General features: G+C 35.7%; 2 protein-coding genes across 2 annotated transcripts; one reads left to right on the top strand and one right to left on the bottom strand.

Annotated features, from left to right (window-relative positions):
* Positions 1-1,495: 1,495 nt before the first annotated feature.
* znf410 (zinc finger protein 410) lies at positions 1,496-6,833 on the top strand. The gene is made up of 12 exons (XM_065256603.1): positions 1,496-1,630; positions 1,857-1,944; positions 2,031-2,082; positions 2,544-2,679; positions 2,890-3,048; positions 3,642-3,824; positions 4,900-5,059; positions 5,259-5,440; positions 5,515-5,604; positions 5,885-6,016; positions 6,517-6,606; positions 6,682-6,833. Exons 3-12 carry the CDS (start codon positions 2,050-2,052, stop codon positions 6,795-6,797), a joined length of 1,281 nt encoding a protein of 426 aa, XP_065112675.1. The 5' UTR covers positions 1,496-1,630; positions 1,857-1,944; positions 2,031-2,049; the 3' UTR covers positions 6,798-6,833.
* A 136-nt stretch (positions 6,834-6,969) lies between these two features.
* entpd5b (ectonucleoside triphosphate diphosphohydrolase 5b) lies at positions 6,970-12,982 on the bottom strand. The gene is made up of 14 exons (XM_065256602.2): positions 12,563-12,982; positions 12,150-12,378; positions 10,779-10,858; positions 10,522-10,665; positions 10,350-10,425; positions 10,067-10,102; positions 9,682-9,770; positions 9,492-9,571; positions 9,344-9,405; positions 8,590-8,691; positions 7,935-8,078; positions 7,678-7,734; positions 7,463-7,578; positions 6,970-7,391 (listed from the first exon to the last, which is right to left on the bottom strand). The coding sequence occupies exons 1-14, from the start codon at positions 12,587-12,589 to the stop codon at positions 7,308-7,310; spliced, it is 1,326 nt and encodes a 441-aa protein (XP_065112674.1). The 5' UTR covers positions 12,590-12,982; the 3' UTR covers positions 6,970-7,307.
* Between the last annotated feature and the right edge of the window lie 35 nt (positions 12,983-13,017).

Below are 13,017 nucleotides of genomic sequence, written 5' to 3'. Positions count from 1 at the left end.
TGTACCTCTGGGGTTTTTTTTGACACATGATTACAGCATTGATTTACTGATGTGTGCAGGACTGGGTTTACTTATAGTAGCTGTTTAAATAACATACACTTTTAAAACAGTCATGTCTCTTCATTTTATACCATTTCAAAGTCAAAAGATCCCTTTTTTTATTCTGTTGGATCATAAATGTCTTTAAAGGTACAAAATCTGATTCTTGTAGCATTTATGTCTTTATTTTGTTTATCAGTGATATTTTTAATCTTGTCTTTTCTACATAAAATAAATCATATCTTGTTTTGATAATGAAAACGTTGAAGCATCTTTGTTATTTATACCTAATACACACAAAGATGAGATAAGATATACGGACTGATACATGAGCACAAAGACTAAACGTTGTTTTTGTGTTATAATATTGTGTGTAATGAAACATGAAATGCACTTACACATTAAAAATAGACCAACATTGAGTAATGAATGAATCTAACCACAATCACAGCACATCAGCCGTACACAACCAAAACATTCACATTTATTTCCTTGCAATACCCAAAACCTATTTGGTTTAATGATCTATTTATTTTTCACATTTTAAGGTGTGTTTTTTAAACAACACTTTTGTGAAGTTATTAAAAATCTTGTTCACTGTGTAATTAAAATGGGCTTACAGTGGTGTCAAATGAAATATAGATTACTCATAGATTATGGATTACACACATTAAAATAATTCAATAATAAAATGTCCGTATAAACATGTAGTATGTGTACAGCGTACAGTGAAACCGTTTATGCCAAATGTATGACACTTATAATTTGAATTAAACAAAACATATTCAATAGTACAATCTATTGGTTAGTAGCCTCGTTTTTCTGAAGTTTGATTACACAGACCCTTACGAAAATTAACCATGGTTTTACTACAGTTAAAACCAAAAAACCATGGTTACTGTAGTAAAACCATAGTAACTACAAAATAACCATGGTTTTGACAATCATGGTTTTCAAAAACCATAGTTAAACCATAGTTAGTGTAGTAAAACCATGGTTTTGCTGATAGTAATCAATACACCAAAAAACCATGGTTACTACACTTTTACCACAATAAAACCATGGTTAATTTTCGTGAGGGGAATTTATGATAAATTAAAGGGGATATGTTACAATAATTTTTTAAGATGTCAAATAAATCTGGTGTCCCCAGTACATGTGTGAAGTTTTAAATGTCATAAAACTGGGGCCCTTGGCACCATCTTGTGGCCCCCTGGCCCTAGTTTGAGATTCCCTGGTTTAGATGACAGTATTAACTCACACGTGCACTAAATGTGAATCACTTGGTTATTTGAGTCACTTGAAGCTTGGAGAATAAGTCGACGTAATAACGACATGTAAATCAGATATCTAACCTTATGTACATTTATTTGAACTTCATAATTTTATTCTTTTATTTGTAGCTTTTTAAATCTATTGTTAAATGTTTTTGGTCCCTAATTGTGTTTTATTCCTAACAGTCAAATCTTTATACATCAGCGTGTCTGTCACGTGGTTCTGCGATGAATGACCCTGAAAGCGCGCATCACCCGGAAGTGCTTGTGACTGTGTCTGTGTGTTTGTTGTGAAACATCAGCGCGTGCATTCAAAGGTAAATATATGATTTTTCAGATGAATGTTGTGTGAGTCTGACAGGTCTAAAATGGTTGATTTATCTCGGTAGTTTAAAGATGCTCGCGCTTTCATTTCGCTCTTTATTGATTTGTTTTTTTTTATATTTGTGATGAATTAAACTGCAGATTTGACTCTTCAGCAGATGTGTGTGTGATACCGATATTAGTATTATTTACTAATGATGATTATTAATGTGATTCAAGAGTGTGACAGCAGGTGATGGATGAACCTTAGACCTCGACAGCACATGAACGCGCTTGAACTGACAGCACATGATCGCGCTTGATCGAGGTTAGTTTATCAAATGAAACATTCAGTTAGTGGACGATAAATAATAATACTATAAAGCTCATGTTATTTTCTCTTTATTTTGTCAGATCACATCAGACTGAATCCATGCTTTCTGATGAGCTTGACTCCAAACCCGAGGTATTAACTAGTCTTAACTAGTACCTTTCGTTGCCATTTCAGTAGTTCATTTAATTAACACAATATTTATTATAAACAGACAAAGTTTGATCTTAATGGTGAGAAGTTTATTTTAATCTGTGTCTTGTGTTTAAACATAATTATTATTTTGTCATTATTATTCACTCATGTTTATATAACTTGGTGGCATTAAATGAAAGCTTAAGCCTTGTCTATAACTCCTTGACTAAAACATGTTTAATCTCAATTGAAAATATCTTGACAGATCTTAAAATGTGCCAGTGATTTGTCTCAAGTTACACACTAGTAATGTATATTTCTAAGGCATGTTGCTTAACCTGGCTTTAGTTAAGTCTTGACTGTGAAACCAGACCTGAATGATAAGACGTTGTTGATTATTTCAACAGTTAGTTATTGAGTGTAAAGTGAATGATGGGTTTTTTTTTTTGTTTCCTCGACAGCTGTTGGTTGAGTTTGTTCAGAACGCCTCCATACCGCTGGGTGAAACTCTGGAGGAGTCTGAACTCAAATCCTCCTCCTGTACTCCTCTCATCTCGCCATCATTAAAATCTTCATGCACTCCATCACAGCTTTCAGGTGAAGGTCACAGTCACAAAAAATGTTAAGTCTAAACTAGATGAAGCAAATGTAGTCGCTTTTTTTGAAGACCAAAGTTAAACTCGTCTGTTATGTCATGTAATCATCATTATCAGACACAAGTCATTCATTCACATGAGTAAAAACACGAGTCGTTTATCTGAACGTCATTGTTGAAATGAATGTGTTTGTTTGGTTTGTGTCCATCAGAGACTTCTCTTAATCATGTTGTCCCACCGTCGCTGTCAGAGTTTGGACACGAGCGAAGTCCTCTGGTGGAAGATCTGCAGTCTACAGAACCAAACCTCATACAAGACCTCCAGAACCACGACAACACTTCTTCTTACATCCTACTGAACCTGGCCAAAGGTACAAACATCATTTATATATATAGACGGTTTCAGCAGTAACAACATAAACAAGCGGCTTTTGTGGTCAACATGTAACTTCTGGTAAACTCTGTGAAGAATAAATAACAACACAGTCCTCTTAAAGTAGTTTATTTTCAACAACACGTAAGATTACCTAGGAAACCAAAACATTTGTTATTTTCAACGAGGTATTTGTTTAAGAGTTCAGTTTCAGCAACTAGTCAGACCATTAAACAAACAGAAACCGGTTTGGACCAGACGCTTAATCGCGTCACCGCACGTGTGGCCAATGATACCGTCTATATGACAAACTTTAGTATTATGATTTGATCTAATGCTTATCTTATATTCTCAATTTAATATTCAGTTTTAAAAGTCTGAGGAATAAACCTATAGCAGATTATAGTGTAATATAAAACTGATGTAAAGTGTTGTTTAAATGAATTCAGTACAGTAGTAACACTTCAACACATACCAGCACATAAAAGTATAAATAAACAAACATCCCCAAAGAGTTTATTGTCTTTCACACAATGCTGCGTTTCTTCATCATCACCTCATGTTCAGGAATAATGATGTTGATGTTTGTAGGGTTGGCAGCATCGACCGAACCTCTGGTGTTTGTACAGGATGATGTTGATGAGGCAGAGGAGGAGATCTCAGCGGATGGCAGCGCGCCGTGGTATCTCCGAGTTCAGGAGCTTGCACATGACAGCCTGATTGCTGCAACACGGGCACAACTGGCTAAAGATGCCAGATCTAACAACAACAACAGTAAGATAATCTCAACCTCTTATCAGTCTTTATCAGATTAAAAAACCTTCACTGCTACATGATCACATTCAGCAAGGAGTTTAGAGATTGTATGGGAGATTAAACGGGACATTATATGGAAAAATATACAGGAGATTATATGTGAAATTATACCGGAGGTTATACGGGAGATTATATGTAAAAATTAAATGGGAGATTATACGTTAAATTATATGAAAGATTATATGGAAGATTAAACAGGAGATTATACATGAAATTATACAGGAGATTAAACTGGAGATTACACGTGAAATTCTACTGGAGATTAAACGGGAGATTATACATGAAATTATACAGAAGATTATATGTAAAATTATACAGGAATTGTAGTGAACATGAAATTATACAGAAGATATACGTAAAATTATACAGGAGATTATACATGAGATTATACGTGAAATTCTACTGGAGATTAAACGGGAAATTATACATGAAATTATACAGAAGATTATACGTAAAATTATATGGGAGATTATACAGGAGATTATACGGGAAATTCTACTGGAGATTAAGTGGGAGATTACACATGAAATTCTACTGGAGATTAAACGGGAAATTATACATGAAATTATACAGAAGATTATACGTAAAATTATATGGGAGATTATACAGGAGATTATACGGGAAATTCTACTGGAGATTAAACGGGAAATTATACATGAAATTATACAGAAGATTATACATAAAATTACACAGGAGATAATACATGAAATTCTACTGGAGATTGCACAGAGGATTGTACTGGGGATTAAACAGAAGATTATACTGGAGTTTATACGTGAAAATATACAGCAGATTATACTGGATCTTATACATGAAATTAAACAGGAGACTAAATGGGATAATAAAATAAAAATGTTAAATTGATCAAACTTGGTAAAATCATTCAAAATCAAACAGAAAGATAATGTGTGTAGATGCCTATTTTACTAGCTATTACCCAAAGTGACCTGGAAAACGTCAAATCAAGTGATTTGAATCCTCAGTTGTGAAGATGTTGTGATTATAATGCTGTAACTGTGTTGTCGTTGTTAAGGTGAGCACATTCATAGCTGTCAATCAGAGGGGCTTAAGAAAGAGCCGCTGTCTCGAGCCAATCGCACGCCTGCAGAAAAATCCCATAGATGTCCATACGAGAACTGTCACAGAACATTCACCTGGCCGGCCCATCTGAAGTACCACCTAAAAACACACAGGTACGTGTATATGGTACCACACTAATCTAGGTAAAGTCAATCACATTAAATCTGTCAAGACCAAGTATATAAATTTTTTTATGCTGTCGCACACAAACATGTCCGGTTCTTTGAGTTAGTTTAAAAATCATTGTATGAGAGTCATAACAGTATTGAAGTATGATGATGTTGATGAATGTCTCTCTGTTTGTTTCCTCAGAAACGACCGCATGTTTCGCTGCAGCGCTGATGGTTGTGGAAAGAGTTTCTATGTTCTGCAGAGACTTCAGGTCCACATGAGAACCCACAACGGAGAGAAACCGTTCATCTGCAGCGAGAAGGACTGTGGCAAGAAGTTCACCACCGCCGGGAACCTGAAGAACCACCAGCGCACTCATACTGGTACACAAACTTCATTGCACATAATAAATAAAAACATGTTTATTCTACACACATTCATGTGTTTTGTGTCTCAGGTGAGAAACCTTTCTTGTGTGAGGTGGACAGCTGCGGTCGATCCTTTGCCGAATACTCCAGTCTTCGCAAACACATGCTGGTTCATTCTGGTAAGATGACAGTGATGTGACTTTACTGATCAAGATTAATGATCATACACAACACAACATTACTGTTTCACAATCCAAGTATGATGAGTCTTCAGTAGCAGATTCATTTATTTCTCAATTATAATCCATTCATTTGTGTGCCATCACTTATAAAAGTTTTTCTTTGTGGCATTTATAACATGTTTGTAAGATATACATTACATATTATGTTTTGTAAATAAAATGCTTGCTGGTTGAATATGAGCTGATGACATCACGGCTCTTCTGGTGTTATTGTCAGGTGAGAAGCCGCACGTGTGTTCAGTTTGTGGGAAAACTTTCTCTCAGAGCGGCAGTCGAAATGTTCACATGAAGAAGAGACACAGCGAGGAGGACGCACAACACATCGCTGACAGCAGAGAAACAATAACAGGTAACACAATGACATTCAGTCATTCGGATTCATAGTGAGCTTTATACTGCAGTCGTATACTACATAACTATATTGATTTCATTTCATTTTACTTTTCTTTTATTATTATATTGAGTGATTTAAAGCACACATCCACACAACAAATTCAAACAGTCAGACAAGTTTTCTTATACATTTTGTTTTTGGTAACACTTAACAGAAAGGTTTAATTTCTTCACACTTGCATTTAACTAACAATCAGCCAATATCATTTACTGCATTCATTCATTATTTACATTAATTGTTGATTGATTGTTTATGTTAGTTTATTGATGTATAGGTTTACATGGAAATAAACATTAATTATAAAGGCAGCATAAGTGTTGTTTATTGTTGGTTCACGTTAAGTTAATGTATTTTAGTAATGCTAACTGAAACCTTGTAATATTGGTGGGATATATTTATTAGGCAGTATGTGCACCCACAGTAGATTAGTTAATGTGTTGATGTGTGATTGACAGGTGAGGCGCTCACTCAGAGCAGCTTGTTAGAGGCGGACGGCAGCACTGAGTCCATAGTCAATCTGAATCATGAGATGTTAAGCGCACAAGGTACTTCATCAGGATTTCTGTTTGTTTTCCTGTAATAGAGATGAGCTGTGGTAAAATCATCTCTCTTTCCTTCAGGTCCCGTGGTGGTTTTGTCACCTGGTGGTAATGATGATGATGATGATGATGATGAAGATCTGGTCAATATAACGACAGCACATTCATACAGTCATGATGTGGTCACTCTGCTCTAACATCACTCTCGTTTGTAAATAAAATATTTTAGGAAACATCTTTGTATAGAAGCTCATTTCATTCATTCTATACTTCACACAACACTCAATCAACTATTTTACTTCTTATCAAATGCTGCAAATCTAAACAAACCAATCAATCAAAACAGAAAAAAATGACAACAATGGACTGTTGAAGGAAATCTTTCTCATGTAGTTTACTGTAAACTCTTATCATCTCCTGTAGATTTCAGTAAGATAACTCATTGTATTATGACAGCTTTTTGTAAACATAAAAAACATTTCAGCTCAAACAGATGTTGATTTAAAACCAAGGCTTACAATTAGATTCATCTCTAATCTGATCTCTTATGTGTCAGAAGATCCAAGGGCTGGATTGATGGAAATCTTCTTCACTTGTAATCTTTGTTGTTGTCCTTGCTGGATTCCTCATCAAAGGTTTTGTTTGGTAAAACAGCTGCTAAAAGTCTAAGATGAGGTGAGCTGTGATGAATCTGTTCTGGATGTTTCTCAGTGAATCCTGAAGTTTTGAAAGTAATTTATTGTGGCTCCCAAAGCCCAGCTGGTTTCTACATCGTTTACCTTCTTGGTTAGCTGTGAAAAGCAAAAATATTTTCCATCACAAAGAGTAATCTTGAGTTGGTCTACTACTCCTCAAAATATACCTCCAGAACGGTGCTGTCTTCAAAACCAAATCCATCTATGAGCAGACATGTGATGTATGTGAGATCCATACACAGAAAATGATTGACTGGATTAAGATCTGATGGTCTGTTACACACTGAAAAACAAATGAAAGCGTTTTCAATCACTTCGTTCTGGCATCTGACCCATAGTTACATTACTTTAATCTCATCATAAATCAATAAAAGCATCTCACACTCCTTTGCTCGTCTCCTAATATCTCGGATCTTCACAGCTCCACCTTTAACTTCATCTGTGAGATGTTGGAAAGTCAATGAACAACACAACACACATCAATCAGCTACGATTACATCAAGCAATACTGAATCAATGTTAAATGGTTTTTACATCATTGTGATAAAAATGACTTCATATAAAAATGTGAAGATAAAAGAAGTGAAAGTGTGAGTTGATCCTGAGATGAAACAAACATGAGCGTCAGTGATACGTTACCTATGAGTCCTGCTTCCACCGCATGATCAAAATAATAAGAGAAAGCGTAGAAAGTGGAGGTGTTTTTTAATTCATATGGTTGTTTAATGATTCCCTTCACAACCTTCAGCATTTCCTGGTAACACATCTGAAATCCTGTTTTACCTGAAGAATCACAAATGACATGATGATACAGATCAATTTAAATAAAACAGTGCTCTTTTATATATGACATGCTTGGGTATTCAGGGAAGAATCTGTGATCCTTAAAATCAACATTGATTAAAAAAAAAAGATTTCTTAATCATACTAATTGTTTGCAGAGTTTTTGTTTACATTATATACACTGTGTATGTACGGTGTATAATAATTCTGTATATATAAAACACACACATACATGTATACATTTAAGAAATATTTACATATGTATATACTGAACAATGTGAACATTTTTCTATTTATATATAATTTATCATATCAATACTTAATGTATACACATATTTTTAAATATATACATGCATGTGTGTGGTCTTATATAATATACAGAATTATTGCAAACGATTAGTTGCGATTATGCAGCCTATTATCATTTAAATGAAATATTTGGAAATGAACATTGCAGCTCACCTGAGATTCATCAGTGCTGTAATGATCAAACAAAGAAAGTTTATTTTACCTTCTGTTGTTCCGCTGACGTGGTAAACTAAACCTCCAAAGCTAAAGTTTTCGGTAGAGTTTTTGGGTAAACAGGAGCTTCTGAAAATTTTCTGTTCTAGACCTAAACACATAAACACACTGAAGTCAATAAAATCACTGGAACCTGGACATTAAACACTGAACATTAAACACTAAAAATTACACAACTGGCGCTAAACACCTAACACTAAACACTGAACATTAAACACAAAAAATAAACACCTAACACTTAACACCTGACATTAAACACTAAAAATTAAACACCTAAAACTAAAAACCTGACTTTAAACACCTGACATTAAACACTGAAAATTAAACACCTAAAACTAAAAACCTGACTTTAAACACCTGACATTAAACACTGAACATTAAACATCTAAACCTAAACACCTGACCTTAAACACCTGATATTAAACACTGAAAATTAAACACCTAGAACTAAACACCTGATATTAAACACCTGACATTAAACACTGAAAATTAAACACCTAACACTAAAAACCTGATATTAAACACTAAAAATTAAACACCTAGAACTAAACACCTGACTTTAAACACCTGACATTAAACACTGATTATTAAACACTGAACATTAAACACCTAACACTAAAAACCTGACATTAAACACTAAAAATTAAACACTGAACAACAAACTCTAGACACTGAACAGAACCTCTGGAGTATTCTGAAGATAACATCAGTGTTCATGCATGAGTAAATGGAGCAATGATCACCATCTGAGCCTAAAGCACCAAGAGCCCACAGGCGAGCAGCTTTGATTCCGTTTCCAAGGTAACTGTAAAGAGGAGAAGGTCACATTTATGAAGAGTGAAATTTCTACAATCATTTAAGCGGTTTAGTAATTAGTAGTCATGATATTACCTGTGTGTATAGAGGAGGTAGGTTGAGTTAAACATGCGGAACTTTGCAATGTAATCTGGATCTGCACTTTCAATGGTTTTCTGTTGAGATACAGACGATAGAAAGATCAGAAGAACGAAGTGTGGTTCTGCCCTACATGACTGTAAGGTGTTTTAGGTGGTTACAATAATAATAATAATAATAGAGTGACCTTTGACTTAGGAAGGAAAGTGATCTGAGTTGAACCTCCACCCAAGTCGAGTATTCCAACTGTTGTTTGTCTGTTAGGATGAAGGTGACCTGAAAATATTTGAACGAGAAGCTCCATCTATAAACACTGAAGAACAAACACTGAAGGCAGATGATCACAGTAAAGTCAGTCTTCTCCATCAGCCAATCATACGTCACATTCATTCTTTAGACTCTTCTTCAAGAATTTCGCCAATCTCAATCAATAACATTTGTTTTTAAATCTGAATCGAATCTGTTGATGTCACTAGCCCCTCCCCTCAAACACAACAGCCAATCAGAATATACTCAAGTCCTGATCAAATTCTCCTTGAATATTTTGTTTTAAATCAAACATTCAATCTTACCAGTCAGAAAGTTGACTGTAACCCACGCAAGAACACCTGTGAAGAAAGATGAACTTTATTACAACATAAGCTGCTGTGTCTTACAGTGAATTTATCATATGGTGTACTAAAGCAACAGATAGTAAACCAATGTGCATCTAATATAATGGATTTTACAGTTCAATTACATGACACTTAACCAATAATCGCTAGTAATGACATTAGACATTAGCGCTCTGCGATCTGATGTTCTTCTCCTGATCTTTGGACTGTTTTCTTGTGATCAATATGAGGGCAAACGCACCTTCGTTTGTCCCGTTCATGATTCGGACGCTGTCAGCGGGCACGTGAAAAGGAAATTCATCAAACACATCTTGCACCTTAAAGTTAAACAAATAACAATGACACATACTGTTAAAACAAGCACGGGTTTATCTTTGAGATGTTCTCTATAGGTTGATGAGATGTTTTTGTACCTCTTGTAAGAGTGCCTGAGCTTTGGATGTTGGCAGCAGTCTAAATCCAGCGGTGGCTCTCAGTAGCAGCGGTGTCCTCCTCCATTTGTCTGAAGGGATTGTCCTCATAGTGACCTTCAGTAACTCACGTATTGTGTGCCCAGCCTGTGACCAGAGATGACCTCATCACATTATTTAGGTTTATTTGACGGATTTATTCACTTTCTACAAGCATGTGTAAAGATCCTTAATGCAAATGAAATTAAAAACTAACTCACAATCTCAGGTGTGTCAGCGTAGGCTGATAATCCAGGTTTAACAGAATGAAAGCTTTCATGATCCAACACTGGCAACTCATCTGAATTCAGAAGAAAAGAGGTTAAACAGAAGTAACATGGGTAGATTCACATTCATAATCTGTCATGTCACTGCACAAAAAACTTGTAAAATATGTTCTTAACACGTCTAAATAGAAGCCTTATCCTCTTTATATAAAACAATTTAAGAAAGGTTTTAAGTGAAATATGTGATGGTTTTTATATAGACCAAAAACACTTTTTGTATCAGGCTGGAAACATATTATTTTCTATTGTAAAGTTTTAACATGGGGGCCTGTGGGAATTGACTTTTTTTTTGGAGCGAGTGGCCAGTCGATAAATTGGAGTTTAAGACACTTCTCAGGGTTCACTTCAAATTCAAGGACCTTTCAAAGAGTTTCCAGGTCCAATACTAGGGATGCACCGATACTGGTATCGGGTATCGGCCTCGATACCACATTTTCTAAAGTACTCGTTAAAAGTCCCCCGATACCTGGAATCGATACCACCGTCTGAGAAATGTCTATGTTTGAGCGGCGTGTAAGGGGTTAATGCCTCTTGTGTTGTCCAAAGAGGCAGAGTTTACAACAAACTGGAAAACTAGTCCTGTGTTTTTTTGTTAAATTATATGACTAAAGCTGTTACCTGTCAATTTAAATCATGTTTTTTTATTAAGTACTCGGTATCGGTATTGGCAAGTACTGAAATGCAAGTACTCGTATTCCAAAAAAGTGGTATCGGTGCATCCCTATCCAATACCCTCAAATTCAAGGACTAAATGTGAGAGCAAGGTTACATCGTGTTACCATTAAAGATACATTGTTACAGTTCCCTTTTGAGGGAACTCGCGCTGCGTCACTGCGGTGAAACTTTAGGGACGCCTCCAGGGGTAAGTGGGTAAATATTACCAGAGACGGCATTACAGGGATGCAGGAAGTATGGCAAGGAGACGCAGCGTCTCGTTCCCTTCTCAGGGAACAACAGTTACATACGTAACCCGAGACGTTTTCATGTGTAAAACACAACTATGCAAAAAAGCTTTTGGTATCAATCAACATTCACATACAGAAGATATAAGCATTTAAAGCGAACGGTTTAGCACGTGTGCTTAAAAAGTCTAGAATTTTATAATATTATCCTACACTACACAGGGATTAATATGGATTTTTTCCCCAGATTGACAAACTTTCAAGGATTTCAAGGACCCGTGGGAACCCTGACTTCTGTATTGGCTTCATCAGAGAGATCAAAAGTTTGCCCTCAGATGTGAGCCAGGCAGTCAGATCAGATCAGATCAGACAGTATTTTTGGCCATGTCACGTGGTTTCTCACCTGGATATTTGTGTCTGAAGGTGTAGATATGCAGACGAGTGCCTGTGCTGCCAGCATCAAACATGATCCCATAGTAGATCTGAGTGACATTAGCAGGACGACTGAGAGATGGCAGGACTGAGAAATCAACAGCATTCAAACCATTCACCTGACATCCCAAAAGTGTCCACAGGACCAAAAGATGAACCCAGATCAGTAAAAAACATCTTCTAAGCCATGACACAGCTGTCTGAAGAGAAGAGAAGCAGATGTAATGTTTTACAACTAAACATTCATGAGCAATAAGATTATTCATGGCCTCAAAACGACCCCAAAAATGAAAACAATTTTAGATGATAATAAACGCTCAATAAAGTATACAAAATGTTTGAGGTAGATGAAACAGCAATAGCAATATATAAAACAAGACTTACATCTATATGAAGATTAGACATTGACATGTTTACAGCGTGTAACAGTGACGCTTTGATGATGATGATGATGATGATGAGCACATACCGGCAAATCTCACAATGACAGATAGCAGTTCAACTAATACTAAAATGCTAGTTACTATCGGCACAAAGCACACCACAGCTTCATCAGTCTCTATGTTTTACTTTTAAACCTCTGTAATATTTTATATCAGATACTAAAATCAGCTCTTTAATAACTGCTAGCTGCTAACTTGCTAATAACGCCAAAACCTTTAGGTGCAAACTTTAAAAACTGACACAAGTAAAATATCCGATTAAAATCACATTTTGTTAGAGTACTAAACTTTAATGACGTTTAATACGTCCCGAAATATCATTTGTATTCGTTAGAAACGCTGCCGGTGTTTCACAACAACGCTTGTGTTTGATCGACAGCGGCAGCTGGTGACGTT

This window comes from Paramisgurnus dabryanus, chromosome 12, assembly GCF_030506205.2.
Source record: "Paramisgurnus dabryanus chromosome 12, PD_genome_1.1, whole genome shotgun sequence".
Lineage (NCBI taxonomy): Eukaryota > Metazoa > Chordata > Actinopteri > Cypriniformes > Cobitidae > Paramisgurnus > Paramisgurnus dabryanus.
The sequence above is the reverse complement of the archived record's forward strand: the minus strand, read 5'-3'. Positions and strand labels throughout refer to the sequence as shown.